The sequence below is a fragment of the Varanus komodoensis genome, unplaced genomic scaffold (genome assembly GCF_004798865.1).
Source record: "Varanus komodoensis strain SLA01 unplaced genomic scaffold, ASM479886v1 scaffold81, whole genome shotgun sequence".
Classification (NCBI taxonomy): domain Eukaryota; kingdom Metazoa; phylum Chordata; class Lepidosauria; order Squamata; family Varanidae; genus Varanus; species Varanus komodoensis.
In genome coordinates, this window is record NW_025336495.1 from 1361224 (window position 1) to 1385833 (window position 24610).

The following is a 24610-nucleotide window of genomic DNA, read 5'->3' on the forward strand; positions in this document are numbered from 1 at the left end:
CTGCAGGCCTGCCGGCCGGCCTCTGCTGCATCGGAGTGGAAGGCCAGGCGGCAGTAGTTTTGGATGAGGAAGGTAAATCTTCAGGACCCGAGTGCGGATTTAGGCTCTGTTGGTGCTTTGCCTGGTAGGGAGCCTTGCGCCTGTTGAAACCGCGGTGTGGGAGCCACGTCCGTCGCGGCTTCAGTGAGGAAGTGACTCCAAGGCCCTCCTAGGAAAGGAGAGCTGCTAGCGCTTGTCCAGGGAGGAGCTTCCCTGGAGTAAGTCCCGTGTGCCGGGTCCTCACTCCCGAGCAGGGACAGGCGGGATGCTGCCAGAGAAACCTCTCTAGCGTGGAACCCGCAGGGAGGGTTGGTTACGAGGCCGCCAGGAAGCAGCTGCGTACTTTCTAGAGCTGTGGGGCTACAGTTCCCATCAGCCACAGCAAGGTGGCCAGTGGTCAAGGGCAGGGGAGATGTAGCCCAGAAGATCCGCAAGACACCAGCCCTACTTTATAGGATCACTGTAGGGGCTTTAGGGCGGAGCAGTCTGCCCCTCATTTGGAAAGGTTTTAATCACATCCATGTTTTAATTATAATTAATATCTGAGGTGCCACAAGACCCAATAAAAGCTATTGCAGCATGAATGGGGAAACAAAAGTGGCGTCCTTTACAGTTTTTGAAGCAGGAGTTTGTGCCTGAGCAGCTCCACTGGTTTTATTTTATTGGCTGCGAGAGATCTTGGGGTTTCTCCCCCTGCAAGTTCCTTTTCAAGTGCGCCCAGAACTGTCAGGCATGCAAAGCGGTAGCAGAAATCCTGTGCGTTGCCGTGCTGCGAATACTGAAACTCGAAACACACGTTTCGTCTTCACGGAGCTCAGCTCTTTCTTGAGTAAAGCCAAGCTGGGAACCATTGCCGGAAACTGGAAACGGGGGTTGTTTTTGAAATTCATTTCTTGGCTGCGACTTTGGCTTTCTGGTGGTCTGGGGAATCTGTCCACGTGGAACGGAGGCCCTTGGCTCTGGGTTTTGTGCAGCTTTGTAGCCCCAGATGCCGGTCCTCACAGTTGTGGGGTACAGTTGGCCACCTCTGTGCACTACTGGTTTTTTTAAAGCAGTCTTTGGCTTCTTTTCCAAATTAATTCTGCACCCTGTTAACCAAGAGGAGGGATGTCCGAATAGGTGCAGTGCTTAACCTGACTTATTCTGGTGCCCCGTGGCCCTTCAGAGATTTCATCCCACACCAAACACATTCAGGCTCATCTTCACAGCCACAAGGACTAGCAGCTTGCTGTTAACAAACCTGAACCCGTTTCCGCATTGACAGGGTTCCTCATCATATCATGCACCCCAGGTTTCCGCTGCTTGTGTGTGTGGAACTGTACTTTTCCAGACCATGGGATGCGCCGCAAGGGAAGTCGGCTGTCTTCAGGGATGTGGGGTGGAAAATTTCCTGATGTTATATTTTTCCATGGAAAAGTTAGCACATGGAATATGTTTGCATTTATCTATGGTTGCCTGGGTTGTCGTACTGTGTTCAGTCAGGTTAGATGGGTGAAAAGAGGGACAGGAACTTCAGTAAATTACTCTGCGAAGGCCAGCATCGTCCGAGCCTCGTGAGCGCTTGAGCGTGGGGAGCAGGAGAATCAAGGACGACAGCCCTTCCTGTGCCCAAGGCAGAGGCTCCCGGCCGGGGCTGGGCCAGGCGCCGACATGCGCTTTCCCCTCTTTTGTGAACTTGCTTTGCACCACATCGCCCAGCCTGTGCGCGCCCACAGAGCCACAGAGCCGCCAACTCGTGGTTCACAAACTGATTCTTCTCAGCATGGAATGGAACTGAAAAGCAGCACCGGGAGGGAGCGGAGTTGGAAGGGAACGTTAACTCAACAAAAGAAATTTAACCATTGGGATATCAGCACTTTTTGGGTACATTTCCTAAAAACAATGTTTTCCTTGAAATGTGGTCATTTTTTGTAAACAGAGATATGCATCTTAGGGAAATTTGTACTCTTTTCTTTATGTTTTTACAAATATTCCAGTAATTTTCATGAAGTGTTGAATATGTTTGGTTGTAACATTTAAACTATTTTGTCTGGTTAATTTAATTCTCTCCCAAGAAAATATATTAGTTCTATTGTTTTGTAGTTGTAGGGAGAACTAAAAGTTAAATTAATACTGCATATAAAACTGACATAGATAACAGTTTTAGTTCCGTTTACTAAATAGGAGATATTTCACATTCTTATTGAAGGAGAGCAAAAATGAGTCCAACAAACATGCTAACTCAGATAACATTATTTGGAGCTTTGGAATATTTTTCAGTTCTGTTTTTCCTGGAAGACACACACCACTCGTTGGCTTTGCGAATGTCAGCTTGTGGTCGACCTGGAGTCATGCACTTAGCCAGAGTGGGAAGGAAGACGTCCACATGGTGGGCACGTCATGAGTGGAGCTGGCTGGAGCCGGGGGTCAGACTAGATGGCCCAGGAGACCCCTTCTGACTCACTCTGTTTCTGTGTTCATGAAGGGTAGAGCTGTCTGGACTGAGAGCTACACTAGCTAAATAGAACCTCCATGCCCCAGAACAGTCTACCTGTAACTACCTGTTACTGGGGAGAGACTGCAAGGGAGGGCCACTGGCTTCCCAGAGGCGCCTGCCTGGTGTCGGATGCAGCAGTCCGGCCGAGAAAAGCAGCCCTGGGGTGTCTGAAATCAAGCCACGGTGCTTTGCGTGAAAAGTCAGGATAGCTGAAACGCAGTGGACCGGGGCAGCTGCCCCGCAGGTGGCTCGCCAGCTCGCTCAGCAGGCAGGTTCGGACCTGCACCGCCTGGTGCAGAGGAAGCTTGGGGCGCGACACGCCCCCTCCCAGCACTTTCCTCGCTCCGTGGGGCTGGGGTGGCACCCCGGTGCGCTCGTGGGAAGACCACGGCACAGCGCATGGCTCCCGGCGTTTGACCCTGCTCCCTCTCTTGAGTCCTCACCGCCAAATATCCGATGGAGCACCCCTCTCCCTATGTCCCAGCCCGTCCCCTGGGGTCCTGGTGGGCTTTGCGGGCCTCCCCTGGGAAGATGCCCCCCCTTGCTGCCTCGCTCCGGGCCGTCTCGCAGGAAGGCCTCGAGCGGGGCGTCTCGGCCGGAGGAGGTCAGGAGAGGGGTTCTGTCCAGCACGGTGGTCCCAAGCCATGTCGGGCTTCGGTAGCAAGAGCAGCACCTGGTACTGGGCTGGGAAGCATGAGAGCGCCCAGGGCTGGACAAACATCCTGTGGGCTCCTGGGCAGGGGCGGGGGTCTCCCAGGGAGGCTCCCGCAGCCCCTTGAAGTGGATATTGGCTGGCATCACGTTACACAGGGGTGTGAGAGCTGGACATTTGGATTATGTTAAAACCGCCTCGCTGCACTGTCAGGCATCTGTCATTCCACCGTGCGCTCGCTGGTGGGACCGAGTTTTTTGCAGGAGAATGTGGTTTGTTTGCAAATGTGCACAAGGACCAGTGCAAGCGCACAGTTGTGATGATCTGTGCAGATGTGCTGATCCGCCCCCACCAAGAAAAGCAAGAACCTGGCCCACGACTCCGGACGACTGGGGAAAAGATGGTTGGCCTTTGACATCCTGAACCGCTCCAGATGTTTTTGAACACAAGCTCTGATTAGTCCCAGCCAGCATAGCCAGGAGTGAGGGGACTTTTGGAGGGCTTCAAGTTGCTAGACCTCAGCATGAACCCTATGCTGTGCCCACAAGCTGCAGGGCAATTACAATAACTCGCTAGAAAATGCTTAAGATTGTTAATATTTAAATATTTAGCCAGTCCGTGCAGGTCAAGTGATGGCTCTTAAGAGCGCTGTTATTTTGCAGAAGAGAAGTTGGGTTGTAACCATCCAACACAGCGCCATCTTTTTGTCCTTGTTGTTCTGATTTTGCTCCTCTTCCCCTCACAGGTCTGGACGTTTCGGGACTGATTTCTTCCAGTAGTGAACGGCAGCAGCTGGCGCCGGCTGGGCGAGCCGCTGTGTCTGTGTGAGGGAGGACTTGCCCCAAAAGATGGTTGGGAAACTCAGGCAGAACTTGCTGCTGGCCTGCCTGGTCGTCAGTTCGGCAACGGTCTTCTACCTGGGGCAGCACGCCATGGAATGCCACCACCGCATCGAGGAGTGGGGCCCGCCGGCCCGGCCGGAAGCCGCCCGAGCGACCCCGAGAGTGGGCCCAGCCTGGAAGGAGAACGCCACCTTGGCTTACCACAAAGACATGCCTCTGATCTTCATCGGGGGGGTTCCGCGGAGCGGCACCACGCTGATGCGGGCGATGTTGGACGCCCACCCGGACGTTCGATGTGGGGAGGAGACCCGGGTGATCCCGCGTATCCTGGCCGTCAAGCAGATGTGGGCCCGCTCGAGCAAGGAGAAGATGCGGCTGGACGAGGCCGGGGTCACGGACGAGGTCTTGGACTCGGCCATGCAAGCCTTCTTGCTGGAGATCATCGTCAAGCACGGAGAGCCCGCGCCGTTCCTGTGCAACAAGGACCCCTTTGCCCTCAAGTCCCTCGCGTACCTGGCCCGCATCTTCCCCAATGCCAGGTTCATCCTGATGGTGCGGGACGGCCGGGCCTCGGTGCATTCCATGATCTCCAGGAAGGTCACCATCGCCGGCTTCGACCTGAACAGCTACAGGGACTGCCTGACCAAGTGGAACCGCGCCATCGAGACCATGTACAACCAGTGCGTGGAGGCCGGCATGGACCGTTGCATGATGGTGCATTACGAGCAGCTTGTCCTGCACCCTGAGCTCTGGCTGAGGACGCTGCTCAAGTTCCTCCGCATCTCGTGGCACCCAGCCGTCTTGCACCACGAAGAGATGATCGGAAAAGCCGGTGGGGTCTCCCTGTCCAAGTGAGTCGTTTCTTCTCCAGGCTTCCGGGAAACTTGGGATTGGGACCGTTCCCCAGGACGTCCTGCAGGGCCCGGCACTGCCGGTGGGCGCCCCGTGGGCAGGCCCCGGCCACTGTCCCGTGGCCCACGCTTCCCCCTGGCCAGCCAGTGATCCCTGCTGTGTCGTCGTCTTGATTGCAATGGCTGGTTGCCTTTAACCTCGCCCTCTTCCCTGGTTATTTCTGCGGGCAAAGGGGGGGTGTCCTGGTCCCCCCTTGGGCCCACACCCACGCGAGTCCCCCTGCAGCCGGGGTCTTCAACCTTTCTCAGCCTCAGCTCCGTTTCAGAGCTGCTCTCCGGCCACATCCTGGCAGCATGTGAGGCCAAAGGCAGAAGGGGCAGGGCCAGCTAATGCAACGAGGCCAGCGCTTTTTCTTTTTTAAATAAGTTTTATTTGAAATTATAATCCTAAAAAACAACCCCCCCCCCAAAAAACAACATCCATCATCAAAAACATCGGGCCCGCTGGGTCAGCCCCCACACCCTTCTCTTTCCATTTATGATTACTTAAAAACATATTTAAATCTTTGCGAAGTCCCATTTCTCTAGCCAATAATAAAAGGAGTCCCAGGTTTGATAGATAGAGACCAGCGCTTTTTCGTGGAGAGTTCTTTCTGCCTATTGGGGAGTGGCATTTTGCAGCCTTTATTGGATGAGGAAAGATGCGCGGGAGTTAGGGGACTCCCAGATGGTTGACAGCTGGGCGGGGGGGCCGCGTGGCAATCTGGGGAGCTCTGGGGTGCCGGATTCCGGCTCCTCTAGGGCCCTGCACCCAGCCACTGACGCAGCCCTCCCCCACCCCCTTGCATGACCCTCTCCTAAATGGACTTGGGATCCGGCTCTGTTTGATTAATGTTCAGCTAACAGGTGCTTGATGCCACATTTCACATGCTGTGTAAACACACGTGCACGCGCATTCTGCGTGTCTCTGCCATGTGATCATTCTTGACCCAGAGATGCGGCAGAATTGCTGGCTCTCGGGACACTGGCCCTGAAGCCTTCTGTGTGCAGAGCAGGCGCTCTCTCATGGCATGGCCTCTCTTCACAAGAGCTCCAGTAAGGTTCTAGACCTCATGGTTGTGAATTAAGGGCTGATTGAAATGGGAACTTCAGACACTGCCTGATACTGAGTGGGGCGTGTTCTGTGCCTCTGGAGGACTTCCAGCGCGTGCTCCAAGTCAGATGTCCTAACCAGAAAGCGTACCCAGCAGCGCTCTCTCAGAAGCGTGCCTGGGGGTCTGGAGGGTGCAGCGTGGTCTTCTGGCAGTATCCGTGCCTGTTTTTCTTTCCATGCTTTCAAAAGGGGCCTCTCTGGATGTAAGAGGGACACTAACTGCCTCCCTCCCATTTTAATGTTCCTTTTAAATTTTCCAGAGGAGCCTGTTCAACCGCTGTACCACAGCAATGCCTCTCTCGGTATACTAGAATTCCTGGGCCTGCCTTTGAGCCTCTCGGAACGCGTCTGGAGGCCTGGTGGGAGCGAATGCAACCTGTGAGTCAGGAATTTTGTGGCTGGCAGTCATTTGGCCTTTGCAGCCTGCTTTTTCTGGTTTTCCTGATGCCCAATGCCTTGCTCCAGGGCACCCTGAAAGTGTGCACATTTTTATGGGTGGGATCAGAGCTGGTGTACCGACATTGGCATGTTGCTGGGCCCCTTTTGCATCTGCCTCCCAGTCTGCAGGCAGGTGTGAGGAGAGGCTGCAGGTCCCGATGCACCTCTAGCAGGTATGGAGACAGTTTCCGACGGCTCAGAAGCGGTTCCTGCAAGGAGGCGGCCGAGCAGGACTCTGGCTTGTGCTGGCCAGCCGCACCCTGTGAAAGAACAAGCAACCCAAGCATGCTTGGCGCCTGGTTTTCGAGCCTCTTTCGAGCTTGCAGACCGAGTCGGAGTTCTTTACTGGATCGCCCAGCTTAATAAAAGCCATTTGCAAGCTTGCTGTGTCTGTGGGAGGGACGGAATCCAAACAGGAAAATCGGGCCCCGTTGGTTTCTTTCTCATGCCTCTCCTCTTAGAAAACAATGTTTACTTTGCGCTCTGTGGCCCCCCTGGCGTCTCAGCCTCCCCCCCTCCCCGTGGAGCCCTTTGGCCTCTGCTTTGGAGTTCTGGTAACCAGACCCTGTGTTTTCTTGGTTGCTTTGGGTGGCTGAGCCAGTAATTTGGGGTCATTTTTCCTCAGCCTCCCCAAACCTTTGGTCGCATGCGGGTGTGAGAGCAGCCATCCTGCTTGTGCGATCCTGCGGGCAGCTGGTTTGCCGCCTGGACGGCCTTGGGGCTCATCCAGCAGGACTTCTCCTGTGTTCCGGAATCCGGGGTGGCTGCCATTCCGCAAGGAATTTTGGCAGCGTTGTGGGGCAGCACGGGACCTTCCGCGGCTTCCCTGTGCTGCCAGCGTGGCTGCTGGCAGGATCCGGCCCAGCCAGGGAGCGCTGCCATAAGAGCTGCTGAAGCTTGCCTGTTCCTTAATGGGAAACAGCTGTGCAGGCCGTGGTCCTCCGGGAGGGGCCGGGCCGGGCCGGGCCGGGCAGGGCGCTTGCTTCGTCACGGCGGCCGGAGCCCGGGGGTCAGCAGGATTCGGGGCAGAATGCACCGTGTGGCGGTGAGGGGGGAGACTGCTGGGGCAGCGGGGCTTTTGCGCTTCCTCCGGCTGTCCTAAGAAGAGCCGTGCTGGACCAAACCCAAACTGTCGCCAGCTTCTTTTTCCTGACTCAGCAAACCAGGCATCGATACGGTGGTCTCCTGGTGCAGCTTGAGGCCACAGCAGGGTGGGGGAGGGAGGGTCCGCACCCCTGCAGGATTCTCTTCCGTATCTGGGCCTGTCAAGATCGACTGCTTCTGAACATGGGGGTTCATAGGTCCATCAGAAGAGCCCTGCTGGACTGCCCCACGGTCCAGTTTGCCTTCTGGAAGGGCCGTATTTTTTGACCTGTCCTGCCCACTGTGTCAGGCCTTTTACGAATGAGCAAGCCCCACCCTGTGACAGCCATTTTGTGAGAGCACCCACGACCCACTCAATATGTCAGATGTGCCCACTGAATCAGACTGGGGACCAGAGCTTTCTTGTTGGCACTTTGAGGGCTGAACTCCCCTTTGGAAAGGCTTTTGGGGGGGTGCTCCATTGGTCAGTGGGGCCAGAGCAAAGGGGGCCGGGCCAGAATCGCCCACATCCCAGCCTCCCTTAGTTTCAAGCCCAGTCTGTTATGCCTTCATGGGCCACTTCGGCCTTCCACAATGGCGCAGAAGTGGGCGAGCCGCCCCCGTGCGGCCCGCTGCCTGGGGGACGCCCCGGCGGGCCGGCTTCGCCCGCTTGTCCCGCTGTTCTGCACCATCGCTTTCGAGGGCCGCACGTTCTAGCGAGAGAGGCGCGAGCGCTCCGTTTGTCCTGGCTCCGTCCCACCTCTCCCAGTCAGGACCCCTCCAGAAGGCTTGGACTGCAAGCCCCATCAGCCCCGCCTCCCCCTTCTTTTACGCAGGGCCGTGTGGTGGCAGGCCTTGCCAGGTTTCCCCCTCAGGCCTCCGTGGCGTGTTAGGCAGGTGGGGAGAGAGTGCGGGCCACGCGAGGCGGCCTCTGGGTGCTTTTGGGGCGAGTGCGGGCAGAACCCCAGGACCTGGCCTGCAGCAGCCGTCCGGGGTATTTCTGGGACCGAGCCTTCGCCATCAGAGGGGCTGAGGCCTCGTCTGATGGGGCGGCGGCCGAGGGGTGTGCGGGTGGCACTGCCAGAGAGGCCGTGCTGGAGGGCCTCAGTGCCCTGGCACGGCATGCGCGCGCATCAGGGCCATCCCTGTCACAGCCTTGCGAAACTTCTTTTGGCCCGATAGGCTGGATGTGCACGTGGTGGGCGTGTTGTGAGCAGAGCCGGCTGGTGCCGGAGGTCAGACTAGATGGCCCGGGAGGCCCCTTCCGACTCGCTCTGTTTCTCTGTTTCTGTGTTTCTCCTTTGGAGGAGCCTCTGGGGCCGCATTCCCATGGGTTGCCAAGGCAAGGCGGGGAGGGCCCCCCGCATGTCGTTGCATGTTGTTGTTGCAGGGGGTGTGCCCCCCTGCATGCCCCCTCCCCCCACATCATGTTGCTTAAAGCCTTCACTGCCAGCAGAGGAAACGTTCAGGGAGGTGTGCTGGCCTTTTGGAAGGAGGGAAACGAACTGCAGCCACGGTGGGCCATTGGTGCTTGGTGGGGGAGGCGTGTGGCCTGGGAAGGTGCTGGGGCTCCTCCAGGCCTCCCAAAATGCAGGCTGGTCTCTCGATCTGCATCCACTGAGTGGCGGATTCTGTCAGGTTTCATTTGCTCCAGGAGCCGTTCGTTGGTGAAGCGGGTGGGTCTTCATTGCCTCTTCCAGACCAGGCTACCCCAAAATATTTTTCGTTGGGGACACCCCTCCCTTCCCGCCACTGAAGATTGCTGCTACACAGAAAGAGAAGTGCGGGATGGTGGCTGGTGCGTCGGGATCCTGCTAAGAAAACATGGAATGCGCCGCCAGCCCCGCCGTGCACCTGCCAAAGCAGAACAGGAGGGGAGAGCCCCCCCGCCATGCAACAGGCAGTTTTCAGGCCCGTCCTGGCGTGACTCTGGATTCTGCGAGCGCAGACCCAAGAGTGTCTCAGCCGTGCCGGCACATTTCTTTGCTATTTCAAGCACGCCGTGGGGCCCAGGACTGACGCCTTGGAAGGGAGGCCGGCTGTCTGGAGCAGCACTGGCTTGTGCTGCCGGTGCGCGTGCACATTTCCGGGGGAGAATCGGCAGGGTGGCGCGTTTGTGCTCACACCCATGCTTAACCCTTCCTGGTCGTGGCGTGAGTTGTGCAAGAGATGGTGGGGGGACCACAGAGTGTGCACAAGGAGAGGGGGAGGGCCAGCGAGTCGGTCTGAAATCCCCCCTTCCCAATACCCCAATACACACTGCATTTTCTCCCTGGTCATTTGCTTAATTTAGATCCTGGCAGAAGCGGCACTTGGGGCGGTGGATGGCGGTAAAACTCCGGCTGGAAACAAGCTCCTAATTCCAGTGTAACACGCAGGTCCACCGAAGAATTACAACAAGCAAAGGCAACTTCTTTGCAGAATTCCTCCTTTAAGTGGCATCGCTCTGCTTCTCCAAGTTGGATGATGGGATTTGCATGCTAACACATCTGGGGGGCACCAGGTTGGGAAAGTCTCATGCAGCTTCTTGGTGCTAGTTCTCAGTATTTTTCGCTTGATAGAGCAGAGAAAAAGCCTGGAGTCACAGGAAAGCGAATGGATGGATCTGGCCACCCGGCGCACGTTCCAAAGTTGCGGCCTGGCGGGAATGTGGTCCAGCCCCCCGGTTGGTGGGTGCGGGGGGGCGGTTGGTCTGACTGGAAGGTTGGGGCACTAACGCGAATCCTCCATGGTTTGCAGAGTCGAGCGGTCTACGGACCAGGTCGTCAAGCCGGTCAACGTGGAGGCCTTGTCGAAGTGGGTCGGGAAGATCCCCGCGGACGTCCTGCGTGACCTGCCCGCGATCGCGCCGATGCTGGCCAAGCTTGGCTACGACCCCTTTGCTAACCCGCCCAACTATGGGAAGCCCGATCAGAAGGTCCTGGAGAACACGAGGAGGGTAACAGGCAGCTCCTGCTTTGCCCAGGGTACCCGAGGCGGCCGAGGCGCGTGGGCGAGAGGAGCGGTGTCCCCGGGCCGGGTTTCAGCCTGACTGACCGTTGGGATGCTCTGAGTTCTGGTTGAAGGCTGGAGTGTGGACCCACCTGTTCTGCTTTAGGCTCCACGCACTGCTTTAACACAACCCCCGGCGTTTTCTCGGGTTCCACAGCCCCCTCTCCAGGGAGAAGAGGGCAAGGCAAATTGCTCTGCCCACTGGATATTACTGTCTTTCTATTGCCGCCCCAAGTGCTGGCGCTGGAGGTGGCTGCTTTCATTTTACCTGCTTTTACATTTACATCCTGCCTTTCTTTCCTGTTCACATACTCCTCCTGCTCTCCATTTTATTCTCACAACAGTCCTGTAGGGTAGGCCAGGTTGAGAGACAGGGACTAGCCCAAAGCAGCCCAGGGAGCTTTGTGGGCCCCCGCCCTGCCCTCTCTGCCGGGGGTGCTGCGCCTGTGGCCCACTTGGGAGCCTCCCGCGGGGGCTGCTGCACTTGTGGCCCACTTGGGAGCCTCCCGCGGGGGTGGCTGGCCGGCCAGCTGCAGTGTGGCTCTAACATTTTTACAACCTCAGGGACCTGAATTTTAAATCTCTCTGCCCTCCTGCCCTCATCTGGGATTTCACCCAATCCTGTGCATAATATACTGTCTTTTAACCATTTTTTCAGGTTCAAACAACGTATTGATACGTTTTTGTTTTTTTTAAAGCAAGACCTGGGCATCATGGGCCTCTTGGATAATGAAAGCCATTCCTGCCAGTGGAAGGGTGGAAGGGCTCACTGAAATTTGCCTGGCATCCCTCCGTGGGGCACGCCCTGTCTTCCCCACAGGCATGCTAGAGGCTGCAGTGAACCGAACTGGACCCGTGGTGGTCCGTCCGTCCAGCCGGCATTGGCAGCACTGGCTGCCGGCCACATCTCCAGAGCGGCAGTTGGGCCTCGAGACCCTGGGGCGAGAGCCGGGGCCTTCTGCAGACAGAGCCTGTGCTTCCGCACCATGCTGTGATCCTTCCTCTAAAAGCAAAGAAAGATTCTAGTGCCCATGCTTCCAGGTAGAGAGCTGATGTGAATAAGGTCTGGAGCCACGTTAAACTGAGTCATAGTCAGTCCAGCCAGGCCAGTGATGCCAACACCGACTGGCACCAGCGGCGTTCCGCAAGGAGAGAATGTTGATTTAAGCTGCCTTAGGTTCCGTGCAGGAAAAATGGCAGGATATACATAGAAACAAGGATTTAGTCCTTCTGAAAGAGATGTGGCACTGGATAGATTTTGCAGAATGAAATTCTGCTCTTGCCTGGCCTTCATTTAGCAAAGCTTGGCCTGTGCCGTCACAGCACAGATAGGCCTCTGCTTCCATGACATTTGCTGAAAAGAGGACAGCTTTCCATTCCTGAGACCATCTCCTAGTTTCAGGTGCTTCTCGGAGGATGCTTCTTTCCACCTCTGTGCTGCAACACGAATGGCTGTGTTGCATAGTGGCCAGCGCTTTGTGTGCAGGTCTCAGATACGCGCTGGGTCGGGTTTTGCTTGACATAGTATGAGGCTTCCTGGAGCGATCTGTACGGAAAGGTGCCTGAAGCTCCCAATAAACATATGGGAGATCCAATTTCGGTTTTTAAAAGTCTGCTTTTGTTTCTCCAGATCCATCAAGGTGAATTTCAGCTTCCAGAGTTCCTTAAAGGAATGCCACAGGTGAGCCATCGTGGGGTGTTTGCTTATTATATCTCTATCCCACCCTTTTTCCTTCCAAGCTACTCAAGGTAGCTTACATCATTGTTCACCTCTCTATCTTATCCTCACAACAACAGCCCTGTGAGGTGGGTTGGGCTGAGAGTCTGGGACTGGCCCAAAGTCACCCTGTGAGGTGCATGGCTGAGCGGGGACTCGAACCCGGATCGCCCGAGTCCCAGTTCTGCACACTCACAACACTGACTCCTGCGCACATTGAGTCTGGCTGAGCTGGAGGGAGGTGCGACCCATCAGACGTTGCTGGGCTTCAAGCGTGACCAGTGGCGAGGGAAGATGGGAACTGTAGTTCATCAGCCTCTGGCGGGCCGCACATTTTCCCTCCCTCCCCGTGAGGCCCTGCTGCATCTTCATGGGTCTGAGCGCATGCAGAGCTTCTGGAGAATTTCGTGGGAATGCACTGCCCTAAGGTGTTGATATGCTTCAGGCGTGTTGCAGCCGAGCTGTTAGTTTTATTTCTGTGACGCATCAGGACCTGCCAGCATCTGCTCGTTCCGTGGCCTGCTTTGGGCGTGTTGGATTCCAGAAAGCGCAGCATACCCTGGTGCGGCGCATCAAGCATGGGCACCGAATCCCGCCCTGCCGGGTCTCAGCTGGGCCCTCAGGGCTTCCCCGGCAGGCCCCCCTCCCCGGCTGCCCCGCCATTTCCCTGACAACTGGTACTTCTGTGGCTTCTTGGTGTTGACGCCCTGTTCTCCGTGCCCGTTCTAAAACGCCGAAATGGCGAGGTGCAAAAGGGATCGCTGCCCTGCTGCTTCCGCCTCTGGCTCCCCCCGCTCCCCGTGGAGCGCAGCCTCTGAGGGCTTTCACAACAGGGGGTCGGCCTCGGGGGGAGGTGCTGGGCACCCTCGACTCTGGCCGAGTCACGGTGTTTCCGGACTGCTGCTCTTCCACCTCCGGACAAGCCCCTGTGGCACTGGATGCTGCGAACTGACAAGCAACATTCCCGGGCGTCAGGGAGGCGCCCTGCTGTCTTTCTCCAAGGGGGGCACTCTTTCTTTGGGGGCACACGCTGTCATGCAAGCACCTCCGCTGCCTCGCAGTCTGAAGTGGCTTAGCCCAGACTTGACCCCTGGGTGCGCACTCGGCCCTTGGGTCCCCTCAGCTGATGAGGGTGGGCATGTGGGGGTGGACCAGCTCTTTCAGAGGCAGGGTGGTTTCGATTCCACCAAAGGCAAGTCCCAGAGCTCAGAGGGAAAGCTCAAAATGCTGTCAAAAGTGTCAAGAATCCTGAAATGTGGGGAATTTGTCTATTACTGCGGCGTTGTACATGACTCCTGGAATCCGTCCGTCCATCGTCCTCCCTTCTGTCCATCCATCCGTCCTCCTCCTGTCCTTCCTTCCTTCCCATTTCCTGGGCCTGAGCTGATCTTGGCAGACCTTGGAAGAAGGGTCATTAAAGGACATTCTGCAAGAGAGAATTTTAACTCTGAGACTTCACTGGTTTTGCTTCCATTGCTAGTGGACTGTTAGGGTTTCCCTAGACAGCCTAAGACCACCTTTTGTATTACTTGGGTTGTTTGGGGCCTTGGGCAGGGCTGACTCTTCCCCACCACTGTGTAAGGCTGTGACCAGGGCATCCCTTCCATGTGCAAGACTTAACCCAGGCTCCACAACGGTTAATTCTGCCATAGGTCAAAATGGAGTCCTCCTGAGCTTTTCAGCCATCACAGACCGTTTGCCCAGTATTGTCTCTAAATAAAAATAGACAATTTAAAAATCGATGTATTTGGTGTGCGAGGCAAAATTTAGGATTAAGGGCCAAATTTCAGCCTTGTTGCCCCTGTCACATTGAGATGGGAAGGAAGCTAGCATTATTCCGTGACCAGTTTTTGGAAAGAGCAGTGCATCTGTTCATTCGAATGGAGTAAAGCTCAGGGAGCCCAGGTTCCAGTTGGATGCCAGGAAGCACTTCCTGACAGTTAGGCCCCTGAGGGTGTGGAATGGGCTTCCCTGGGAGGTGGTTGAGGCCCCACCGGTGAAGGTGTTCAAAGACAGGCTGGACATGCACGTGGTGGGCATGTCGTGAGCGGAGCACGGGGTCAGACTAGATGGCCCAGGAGACCCCTTCTGACTCGCTCTGTTTTTGTTTCTGTGACCTGGAGGAGGGGGTAACCAGCCTGCTGACCAAATTTGCAGATGATGCTAAAATGAGGGTGGTGGCCACAACTGGGGAGCAGGTACTTCAGATCTAAAAGGATCTGGACAGACTGTGGAAGTGGGCAGGGGACAACAGGATGGCGTTCGATGCGGATAAATGCGAGGTCTTGCACTTGGGGCATAGGAATAGGTGTCATAAGTGCAGGTTAGGGGACAAGTGGCTGGAGAGCAGCACTTGCGAAAGGGACCTCGGGGTGCTGGTTGACTGCAGGCTGAACATGAGCAGCAGGGTGGTGCGGTGGCCAAGGGGGCGAGCGCCACCCTTGGTTGCATAGCCAGAAGAGGGGCTTCGAGATTGAGAGAGGCGTTGATACCGCTCTGCACAGCTTTGGTGGACCCACAACCAGTGTCCTGCGTCCAGTTCTGGGCTCCACATTATAAGAGAGACATAACTAAGCTCAAATCAGTACAGCGCAGGGCCACAAGGATGGTAGCCAGATTTTTTTTCTGGCGGGGGGTGAGATGCCAAAGGAGATGAGGCTGAGGGACCTGGGTCTTTCCAGCCTGCCGAAGGGGAGACTCCGAGGGGATCTTTTAGTGCCTTATGTGAGGGGATGCCCTGTGGAGGAGGGCCATGAGCTGTTCTTGCAGTGAAGGAACGGTGCATTCCAGTGGGGCTCAGGGAACTGGACTTCAGGTTGGATGTCAGGAAGTACTTCCTGATCACTAGGACCCCGAGGGTGTGGAATGGGCTTCCGTGGGAGGTGGTGGAGGCCCCATCGGTGCGGGTGTTCAAAGATAGGCTGGACATGCACATGGTAGGCATGTAATGAGTGGAGCCAGCCGGAGCCAGGGGTCAGGCTAGATGGCCTGGGAGACCCCTTCTGACTCGCTCTGTTTCCATGTTTCTGTGTTTGTATTCGTCCATCTGCCAGCCCCAACCCTCCAGCCTCGCGCCTCCCAAATATTTTGGACTTCAGCTCCCACTGGTATAGTCAGTGGTCAAGAAGTCTGGGGATTATCCAAAACATCCAGAGGGCATCCAGTTGACGCCTTGTCAAGCAAGTGAGAAGGAACTCCAGGAAGGGGTTCCCAGACCAGTTATGTGCACACCAGGGGTTCTGTGTGCTTGGCTTGTGACGTGACTGATTTTGGGCAGGGCCTTCTCTGCCTGTGAAGAGCTTTTTCTTTTTGGAACGACTTGGACAAACTGAGCGGGCGGCCGCTTGCCGTGCAAACAAGGAATGGCTTTCTTCTCGTTGCAGCCACGGAAGACAGTGGAGAGGAGGTCCCATGTCAAGGCACAGTGAAGCAGGAGCTGATCAAGCGGGGTAGTTCCTGGCGCCGCCTGTCTTGCGCATTCGGCCTGCCGGCTGCCGCCACCCCGTGCTTTTGGCTGCAGGCACCAGGGCGCCTCCTGATACGCTCCTCTCTCTCGTGTCTGCACACGCAGCCTCTGACGCGCAGCGGGGGGTGCTTTGGCCGTCCCATGCTCACGCTTCGGCAGCCTGCGCTGTGGGCCTGGCCGGCTGTGCTCAGCTAGGGCGCCACCACGAGGGAGTGGCCCCAGTTCGGCTTGGTGTGCTGCCGCCCCGGTATGCTGCTTGACTTCCGGCTCTTCTGTGTGCGTGCGCGTGCGCACCTAAACATCCCAAAAGGTGTTCTAGAAGTCCTGCCTTCTCACTGAACGTGGAGGACCATTAAAGTCTGGGGTCGTCTTGGTCAAGTTGATCGACTCCCATTGTGGGCGACGTTCGGGGGCTCCGTGCTGTGGACAACCAGATAATATTTTGCGGGGGAACCAACTCGCTGTACAAGGAGGTTCTCCTCTGGATTGGGCTCCGGTGCGCTGGTGGGTCCCCCAGAGCCGTCACAGAGGGCGCCTGCTGACGGGACAGCCCACTGTGCCACCTCTGGCTGACCACACGTGCAGACAAGCTGCCAGGCATTCTTGCCCAATCCAGTGGTTTTCCTTCTCCAGTCCTATCAGATGTGCTGCTTTATTGCTGAATGGCCTTCAAAGCCACCAGTTCAAAAAAATCAGTACATTAGGACATAGTAACATAGAACAGAGCGATTTTGTTTTGATAGCCTCTTGGGCTATCTAGTCTGACCCCCGGCCCCACCCGGCTCCACCCATGTAATCCCCAACATGTGGTTGTCTGATCTTCCCTTGAATGCCCTTCATGATGGGGCTGCCATCACTTGCTGTGGAAGCCCATGCCATATCCTAGGGTTCCTAACCTTCAGGAAGCACTTCCTGGCATCCAACCGGAAGCCTGGTTCCTTGAGCTGTGCCCCATTGGAATGCATCCTGCCCTCCACCTCAGGGGAGAACAGCTCACGGCCCTCTGCCGTGTGACACCCCTCACATCCCTTCGTGGCGGGGTGGGGCGAGCAAGAGACTTGGCGAGGGAGGGGAAGGAGCTGCTGGAAGCCCTGCAGTTCTGAATCGCTCCCCGGGCCCGAGGGGGTGCCCCCAGTGCGGAGCGGGGCAAGTGACTCACGGCCGATGGAGGCCAGGCCCTTCCGGAGCCCTTCGAGCTCAAGTGAGGCTTTGTGGCCCTGGGAGCAGAAGCACTGTGACTTAAAGGGCACGCCACACCCCTGCCACAGGGCCAGGCTGGCTAGGAATGATGGGACACGTAGTCCAAAACATCGGGTGTGCGCAGATTTGGGGAGGACCGCATGCGTCCTGCTGCCCGAAACTTGGGTGGTTTCGACGGTGTGTGGGGGGGGGGACGTCATTCACCTGCAGATTTATCACTGGGGGTTTGCTCAGTTCTGCCTGTGGCTACTGCAGCCTTATAGCTGGGAACGCCTTGCATGGATTTGACATTGGGAGGGGGGCCCAGTCCCTAACTCCCTCCTGTCTGTCCGGAATCACCTCTTGACCGATTTTATTGAAAGAACCCTGCATTCCGGAATTAACTGTTGGAAGTTCCTCTTGCTTCATCGCTGAATGTCGCTTCTTTCAACGGGCAGTGGCTCTTTTGTTGATGTTTTCTCTTCCTCCCCTCCTCTTCTTTTGATAGACTGACGTGGTGAAATAGAAGAGCGGATTGGACTGAGTGTAAGTTGCCTGCTTGTGTCTCTTGAGCTGTGCTTGGGATCAGCAGCGGTGCCCCTGGGAGGAAGCCCTCCGAGGGTGGGAGGGCCCTAAGCGCGGTGCGGCTCGCACGTTCACGACCACAGTGTGATTGGCAGCAACTGCAACTAGAACTTAAAAAACGTTAATGTTTTTATCTGATCTCCTCGCCATAGAGGTCTTCCTTGCCATTTTACCCCTCGCTATAGCCTGTGAGGCCGGTCAGGTCAAGAGGCCACTAGTGCCTGGCCCCAGGTCACCAGCGAGCTTCAGGGCTGAATGCCTGACTGGAAGCTGGTTCTCCTGAGTCCCAGCCTGGCATTCTCGCCACTGAATCCTGCATGTTCCCAAGGATCCTCCAGGTTTTGCAGGGCCTCTCTCTGCCCAGGTCCAGAGGGCAAGTGTAGTCAAGACTTCATGCCTGCAGGATGTGCTCTGATGTTTTCCTGGAAGCTTGAGACCTTGAGCAGGGGAGGCCCTCGGGATGATGCTGGACAGCATCTCCCATCATCCCCAGCCAGTGGCACCAGCTCCTCAGCATGCCTCCTTCTGTTCATCCTGGCTCGCGAAGGAGCTTCCCGATGGATTCGTTGGGCAGCCCCGGGAGGCGTGTTTGGACCCTCTGCCTCCGCCGTCCCGTCCCTTGGGCTGGCTCTAGAGTTGGGCTCTTCCCTGCCGCCCAGCAGCTAGCACAGGGATGGGCCACTCCAGGGCACCCGAATGCTGTTGGACTGCAGTTTCTGTCCTCCAGCACAGCTGGCACTTGCCTGAAGGGAGAGCTGACCCTCTGAGCAGCACAGCTGAAATTTTCTTTCATCTCTCATGCAGGAATGCTGGCTGCCTCTGAAGAATGCACCAGGGCAGAATCAGCGGCGAACTGGCTGGGCTGCTTTTCCAGAACATTCTTCTGCTTCATACTGCTTTTTTAAAAAATGCAAAGATTTTGTTCTGTTTTGCTTCCCTGTGTGTCCAACCAAGCACATGCGTATCTCTGTGCCAGGGCTTCAAACAGACAGAGCAGCCCTGCTGAAACACCAGAGCCATGTCGGGTGATCCCACGATCAAGGCATTAAAGCAGGGACGGCCTGGGTGGAAATCAGTCCTCTCCACCCACCCATCTGCAGGAGGAATTCCAAATGCATCAGTGACGCATACCTCCTCCCCCTTCGATGTCCCTGAAGTTGCCCAGGGAGCGGGAAATGTCCTCGGTGGAATGCGCCCAAAGCACTCTTCGAGACAAAATGCTTAGCTTGGTGGCCGGAAATCCTGAGCTGTTCCTTTCTCCTTCCATTTACCCAACTGTTTTTAAAACCTGCAGAAGCAGATGGAACCTATCATCCCGCCTCTATTTCTTTCTCCTCTGTTCTTGCACTTTATTTTTTTTAAGGGGGATTCAGAAAGTGTGTCCTTCATTATAGAATGTGGGCTGTTAAATATGTGCAACGTGGCAAAAGCGTGTCTGTGCGTGCCCGAAGGGGTTGATCCTTGGCCCTCTGATCTGACGTGCGAGCAGCAGGGCTGTGACCACGTGGACCTGTGCGCCTTGCAGCAGGTTGGTGGTTCTGACTCGAGGAGGATTTGAGAAGGGGGCCTAGGTGTCATCTCCGTGCCCCCCTTGAGGAAGAATGTGGGCACGGCCCAGGCCCAGCAAGGTGTTCTTTGGGGTGTGTTTTTCTTAATCTAGTACATCAACTTTTCCACTTATGAGCCAGGCAGCGGGGTTGTGTGTGTGTGTGTGTGTGTGTGTGTGTGTGTGTGTGTGTGTATTGCTTTTCCTTGATTAGGGTGATTACTGTGTTTTAAATTGTGACAAATGATTTATATGCCGGTTCTCTCCCCCATTTTATTGACATGTGAAAATGAATTTTTAATTATTTAAAAAGATGATTTCAGAGATGTGGAAGAAGAAATTGTATGTTTACACTCAACCTTTTGTATTTTATTTTTCAAAATAAATGCTTTAAATGTGATGGGGGGGTTCTTTTTGTTTGTTTGTTTGTTAAGTTGCCCATGGGTTTGAAAAAACAGGAAAGAAGTAGTCAGAACTTCTGTCTTGCTAACTAACAAGGCTTTTAAGGCAGTTGTCAAGAACAGAATTTTAAACATAGATACTAAATGTTAAAACTGTGCAAGATTAACAATATCTTGAAGTAAGAGGAAGAATGTGAGCTGTACCTACGGGAGGGAAACAAAGGCATGAGAGAGTGGAACCTCTTTTAAGCGCAGCATGGAAGCAGAGTTGGCAACAGGTAAGTATGTCTGAGTCGGTGCCACCACTGATAAGACCCTTTTACTCCTCTGCCTCTGAAGACATTGGCATCCAGAACCCCAGGGTCCTTTGAACCAGATTCTGCAGGGGTTGTTGTAAGGACACAAGGTAAACAGCCTCATGTGCACCAAGTTCTGTTGGTGCTCCCGGTATAAAGCAGCATTGTAAGGAATAATAGCAGTTTGGTGACTCTTCTAGTACTGACATGCTGGATGGCCAAAGAGCAGAGTCCCTCAATCTGGTGTCCTACAGGAGTTCTCTACTGCAATGCCCATAATTCCCAGCCAGCATGGGGATTGCAATCCAACACTTGGGGAGGTGGGGGGATTTCTTGTGAAGCCACAGAATTCAGAAAATGTCAGGCAATTCAGCAAAAAGGCGGCACAGGGCAGCCCCTAGTGGAAGGAAAGAGAAAGTCGTAGCAGTACAATTGTATAAAATAGATCAATAATTACTTGGGGTGTGTGTGTGTGTGGGGGGGTTCCATTTACAGGCTTAACTTTTTTCTTTCCATATTTTCATACTATTTTTCAGGGCCCAAAGCCCTTACAAAGACATTTACAACTGAAGTGTAATTCAGAACATAAAATGCGTCAATTCAAGACAGAATGACTTGTACCAAAAACAGCTTTTCAGGCCAACAGCTTGCTTATAAGAGGTTTGCGATGTTGTCGTACTAACAAAATGTGCATGTAATGGCAATGGTTCCCAACTTCTCCCCCCCTTTTTGGACTTCTATCCCTTCCCACTGAGCTGCTGTAAGCCAAAACTTGACATGTTTCCATGTACGGACTGAATGAAATCTACTGGATTTGTGTGAGTGAAAATTCCCAGGAGCCCTCCAGTGGGAACAAGAGTTGGCACCCTTGCTTTTACGCAAGTATGAAACACCCGGAGGAGCTATCTTCCTCCCTTGGTGGACAGTATGGCAGGTTAAAACTCAACAGGGGAAGTTTCTGACTACAGCCACTGAATATATTTCCCCCTTCTCTACTGAACAGGCTTGGATTACATATAATGAGTAGAAAAGGAACTCTCCTCCCTTCCCACATGCTGTCCAGCTGGAGCAGGCCCTGATGTTCCTTCCAGCTCACCTGCTCTTGCTTGTGCCACCTTCTTTTCCCCAGGGCAACTAACTTATACCTTCCAAGAGCTGTGGGTGGAAAAAATTCGCAGAGAACGAGCTACTGTGTAAACCTTTTGCCCCCACAAACAGCAGAGGTTTGTGGCATGTTAAAGACTTTGCAGATTCAGCCTGGCGTATGGGACTTCTTTAGCGAAATCATTTTGCCAAAGGTGCGATTCTCTGCATCCTTTGGCAGAAAAACTCCCAGTGCTTCCTAGCCTGGTCGTTGTAAGCCATTTGCTGTAGGTTGGAACATGCACAGGATAGTAGGACTTTCTTTGGTCCAGACATGCATAGGATTACACACACAGTCTTCAGGGTGTCCCAAGACTCTTATTTTGATTAAAAACAAGCATACAGGCACAGGGGACCCATCTTGCTGTGCGTGTATACATGCGTGTTGTGTGTGGGCATGTGCGTACACGTGTCTTCACTGTTAAAGGGCCCAGGCCCTGCATCCCGCTGCCATGGCGATGGCAAAGACCCAGAGCACTCCCGTCTCCATGGCAACCGGACGCGGCTTTCGCGAGACGGAGATAACTGCGTCACGTTGCCACGGGAGGCAGAGGAAGCGTTCGAGCCAATCCGAGGGCCTCTATTGGGAGGAGCTTTTCCGCCGGCCCGCCTACTTTTCCTTCCTCTCCCGTCCATCCACTCCGAAAGTGCCCGGATAGCGCCCGTGCGGGTCACGGATACGACGCCAGGGGCGTTGAGAACAGAGCCTCCCCTCCTCGGGTCGGACGAGGCGGAGCGACGGGCCGCCATTGCCGCTCTCCAGCGTCGGCGCGAGAACGGAGCAGGTGAGGGCCGCGGAGGAAGGGCGCGTTGCCGCGGCAACGTTGCCCCGCCCCCCGGCGCGGGGCGATGCGTGAGGACACGCCCCCGCCCGGAGATGGAGCGGGTGGCGCGGCCCCGCCCCTTTGGGGCCCATCTCCCATTGGTGGAAGCGGCGGGGGTGGGGAGAAGGAGGCTCCTCCCCTCAGCGTGGGCCCATCCCCTTTTCTGAGCGGGCGCCCCCTAGGCGTGGGGAGGGTGCTTGCCGGGAGCATTCAGACTCTGACGTAGCCCCGCCTGCGCGGCGATGGGAGTCGCCCTGACGCGTCTGGAGGGGCTAGCCGGCTAGGGTGGGCCACCTGACGCCCTCTAGTGGTGCTGGGGCGGCAGTTCCCACTCAGGGGATGATGGGAGCTGTAGTCTCACACATGCGGCAGGGTGCACCTGTTAGGCTCAGGGGCGGCAGCAAACCTGGTGCTGCTCAAGTGTGTTGGGGCTACCTGACTACCTGCAGCTTTGGCTGTGCGTGATGGGATTAGTAGTCCAGCAACAATGGGAGGCCAACCAGGGTAGAAGATTGAAAGAATGAGAAAGAGGGAAGGAGAGGAACCAGTTATGAACGAGGGGTGTGGAGAAGGAAAGGTGAATTATTATTGCTAATGCGACTTAATAGATGTATTTATTATTATCATTAAAGTATTTTTATCCTGGTGCTCTGCTAAAAAAGGACTGCCCTCAATCCACTGAGCATCAATCAGCAAAACAAGACAGGCGTATGATCTACAAAAACACAACACGTGAGCAACACGGGATGGGGAGGGAAGGGGAAAAAGTGCATTTTCAGCAGGGCTGATGGAACAGCCCTGCCTCACCTCTGGCTTCCTGGGTGGAGGACAGTCCAGATGGAGCAGGCCCTGCTGTTTCCCCTGCCTGCTCCCCCCTTCTACTCCTAGAAACATTTCCCAAGCAGTTTACAAACAAAGATGGAAATGCATCGTAATAAATTGACATGCATTTATATAAGCCATGGATAAAACATTAATGCCCAATACTCAAAATCATAATCAACAAACTAGCTTTCCCCCACCCCAGCCCCACCCCCACCCCCACCATTAGGTGCTTTTATGCCCTTTATAGGTGTCTGAATGAAGGTAATCCATCCTTTAAGTGGGGCACCTCTTTCACTGGCGGTGGAAAGAGTGAGGCTGTTCGGGCCCTGCGCGTATATTTTGGGGAGCATGCGCGGCTCCTTTTTTCCCTGAGCAGTCATTGCTTGAGGTGGCTTGCTTTTATACCAGGAGGGATTCTTGTTCCGCAGGAGAATTTGTGACTTGTTTGTCATGAACACAGCCCCTCTGGGTGGCATGTGGTATCTTGGGGGTGGAGCACGGGTGTCGCCAGGCTGGTCGCAGTGGGTCGACTGGTCGTGGCAGGCTAGTCGCTTCGACATAAAGCTGAACGCGGGAGCGCGGCGGAGCCCAAGGGAGAAGGCCCTTCATCGCTGGAAAGGGTGCACCTGCGCCCTGCCCCTCTGGGCAAACGGGCAGTGGTGTTGTGCTCCGAGTGCAGCTCCCTCTAGGCAGTGGAGGAGGAGGCAGACCTGCTCCTCCAGTCTCCAGTGACTGGAGAAAAATAACCCCTGGATATATTGACTCAAAATAGGCCATGTGGAGTCAGCTGTTGTGTGCTAAGTCAGTGAGATGCTTGCTTTTGCGAAGGATGCTCTGAACTTTCAGTGAGATCAACAGCCGGATGTGTCCAGCTGACTGAGGGTATGTAACAGCATACAGGAAGCCAGATAAGTAAGAGCTCTGAAGAGCATCATGAACACAACCCCCCACCCATGGCCCCCGCAGCCATTTGGAAATGCCTTGTATTCATCTGCTCTTAGGAAGGAACCCGGGAGTTCTGCAGCAGAATCCAGGCTGAGGGAATTCCTAAGCATCTGCATCCATTTTCAAGCGTTGCCGGACACAGTTGTGGTGGGAACGATGCGGGCCGTGTCTTTCGAAGGCTGTAATCCTGGGCAGGTGTAGACAGCTTGCTTCATTTTGCCTTCCAGCTGGGAAAAGCTGGGAGGCGCCGAGCTTCTTTCTTTCTTAGAATGCCTAGCACTGCACTTTTGATCCATAAAAAACAATTTTACTTTGTTGTAAGAGTAGAAATAGAATTGTCCCATCTGGGCAGCAGAAGCACTGTTCCCACTGCGTTAAGGAAACCTGGTAGGGAGAGAAGTAATGGAGAGCCAACTCCTGGAAAGAAAACCTGTCCGCCTGGAAGGTTCCCCGGGAACCTTTGTTCTATTTATTGCAGCAGACGAGTATGAGCGAACCGCTGGAAATGCGTGCAAGTGCACGGAGAGGGACAGCGTGCTGGTTGAGGCAGTGGGGGGAAGTAGTCTGGCGGGCGAGCAACGCGTACATCTGGGAGGGCTGCCTCCAGTGACATGGAATCACTTAGGGGAGGCTTCATCCTCCGGTGGAACCGCGTTGTTGTCGCAGCGGAGGAAAACGGCTCGCCTTTGCCAGTCCGAAACGTGTCTTTCAGGGTCCCCAGATCAACCTGGCGGGCAATGCGCGGGGATGGCCATCGGAGGGTGGGGATGGGCGGAGGGGGTTTGCTCGGGGACCAGATCGCACGTGCCGAATGGGAGGGCGCTCGTGAAGCCTCTCCGGCCGCGCCGCCTCCGGAGCGTTTGGCCCGGCCTCCGAAAGGCGCCGTGCGGGCGCCGTGCTGTGCCCACGCTTTCTTCCGGGGCAGGAAGAGGCGTCCCCGCGTGTCCGGCCCGGGCCCGGGGCCGCGGCCGCGTTTTGCGGCACGGCGCGGGTTTCTCCCGCTCCCCAAGCTCCGGCCGCGCGAGTGTCGCTCGCAGCGCTGACGCGGGCTCCCCGCCGCCCGCGGCGCCGGGATATGCGCAAGGGACGCGGGCCGGCGGCCGTCGCGGCGCTCGTGTCGGAGCCCGGCGCATCAGCCCCGCCGCCCGCCGCCCTGCA

General features: G+C 55.6%; 2 protein-coding genes across 2 annotated transcripts in view; both read left to right on the top strand.

The window, feature by feature from the left end:
• The first annotated feature begins 3931 nt into the window (after positions 1-3931).
• On the top strand, positions 3932-19417 carry TPST1 (tyrosylprotein sulfotransferase 1). The gene is made up of 5 exons (XM_044456130.1): positions 3932-4860; positions 10274-10472; positions 12156-12206; positions 17396-17433; positions 18277-19417. Exons 1-4 carry the CDS (start codon positions 4016-4018, stop codon positions 17411-17413), a joined length of 1113 nt encoding a protein of 370 aa, XP_044312065.1. The 5' UTR covers positions 3932-4015; the 3' UTR covers positions 17414-17433; positions 18277-19417.
• KCTD7 (potassium channel tetramerization domain containing 7) overlaps positions 18884-24610 on the top strand; it is a 15852-nt gene continuing 10125 nt past the window's right edge. The window contains exons 1-2 of the mRNA XM_044456097.1: positions 18884-19000; positions 21286-21643. Coding sequence (XP_044312032.1) covers positions 18884-19000; positions 21286-21643 — 475 coding nt within the window. The remainder of the gene's footprint in view (positions 19001-21285; positions 21644-24610) is intronic.

What these genes read in the sequence shown, in the direction of transcription:
- TPST1 (XM_044456130.1), top strand. Translation starts at nt 4,016, where the DNA reads ATGGTTGGGAAACTCAGGCAGAACTTGCTGCTGGCCTGCCTGGTCGTC. An exon ending in GGTGGGGTCTCCCTGTCCAA is followed by an intron (nt 4,861 to 10,273) that starts GTGAGTCGTTTC and finishes CATGGTTTGCAG; the next exon opens with AGTCGAGCGGTCTACGGACC. An exon ending in TCCTGGAGAACACGAGGAGG is followed by an intron (nt 10,473 to 12,155) that starts GTAACAGGCAGC and finishes TTGTTTCTCCAG; the next exon opens with ATCCATCAAGGTGAATTTCA.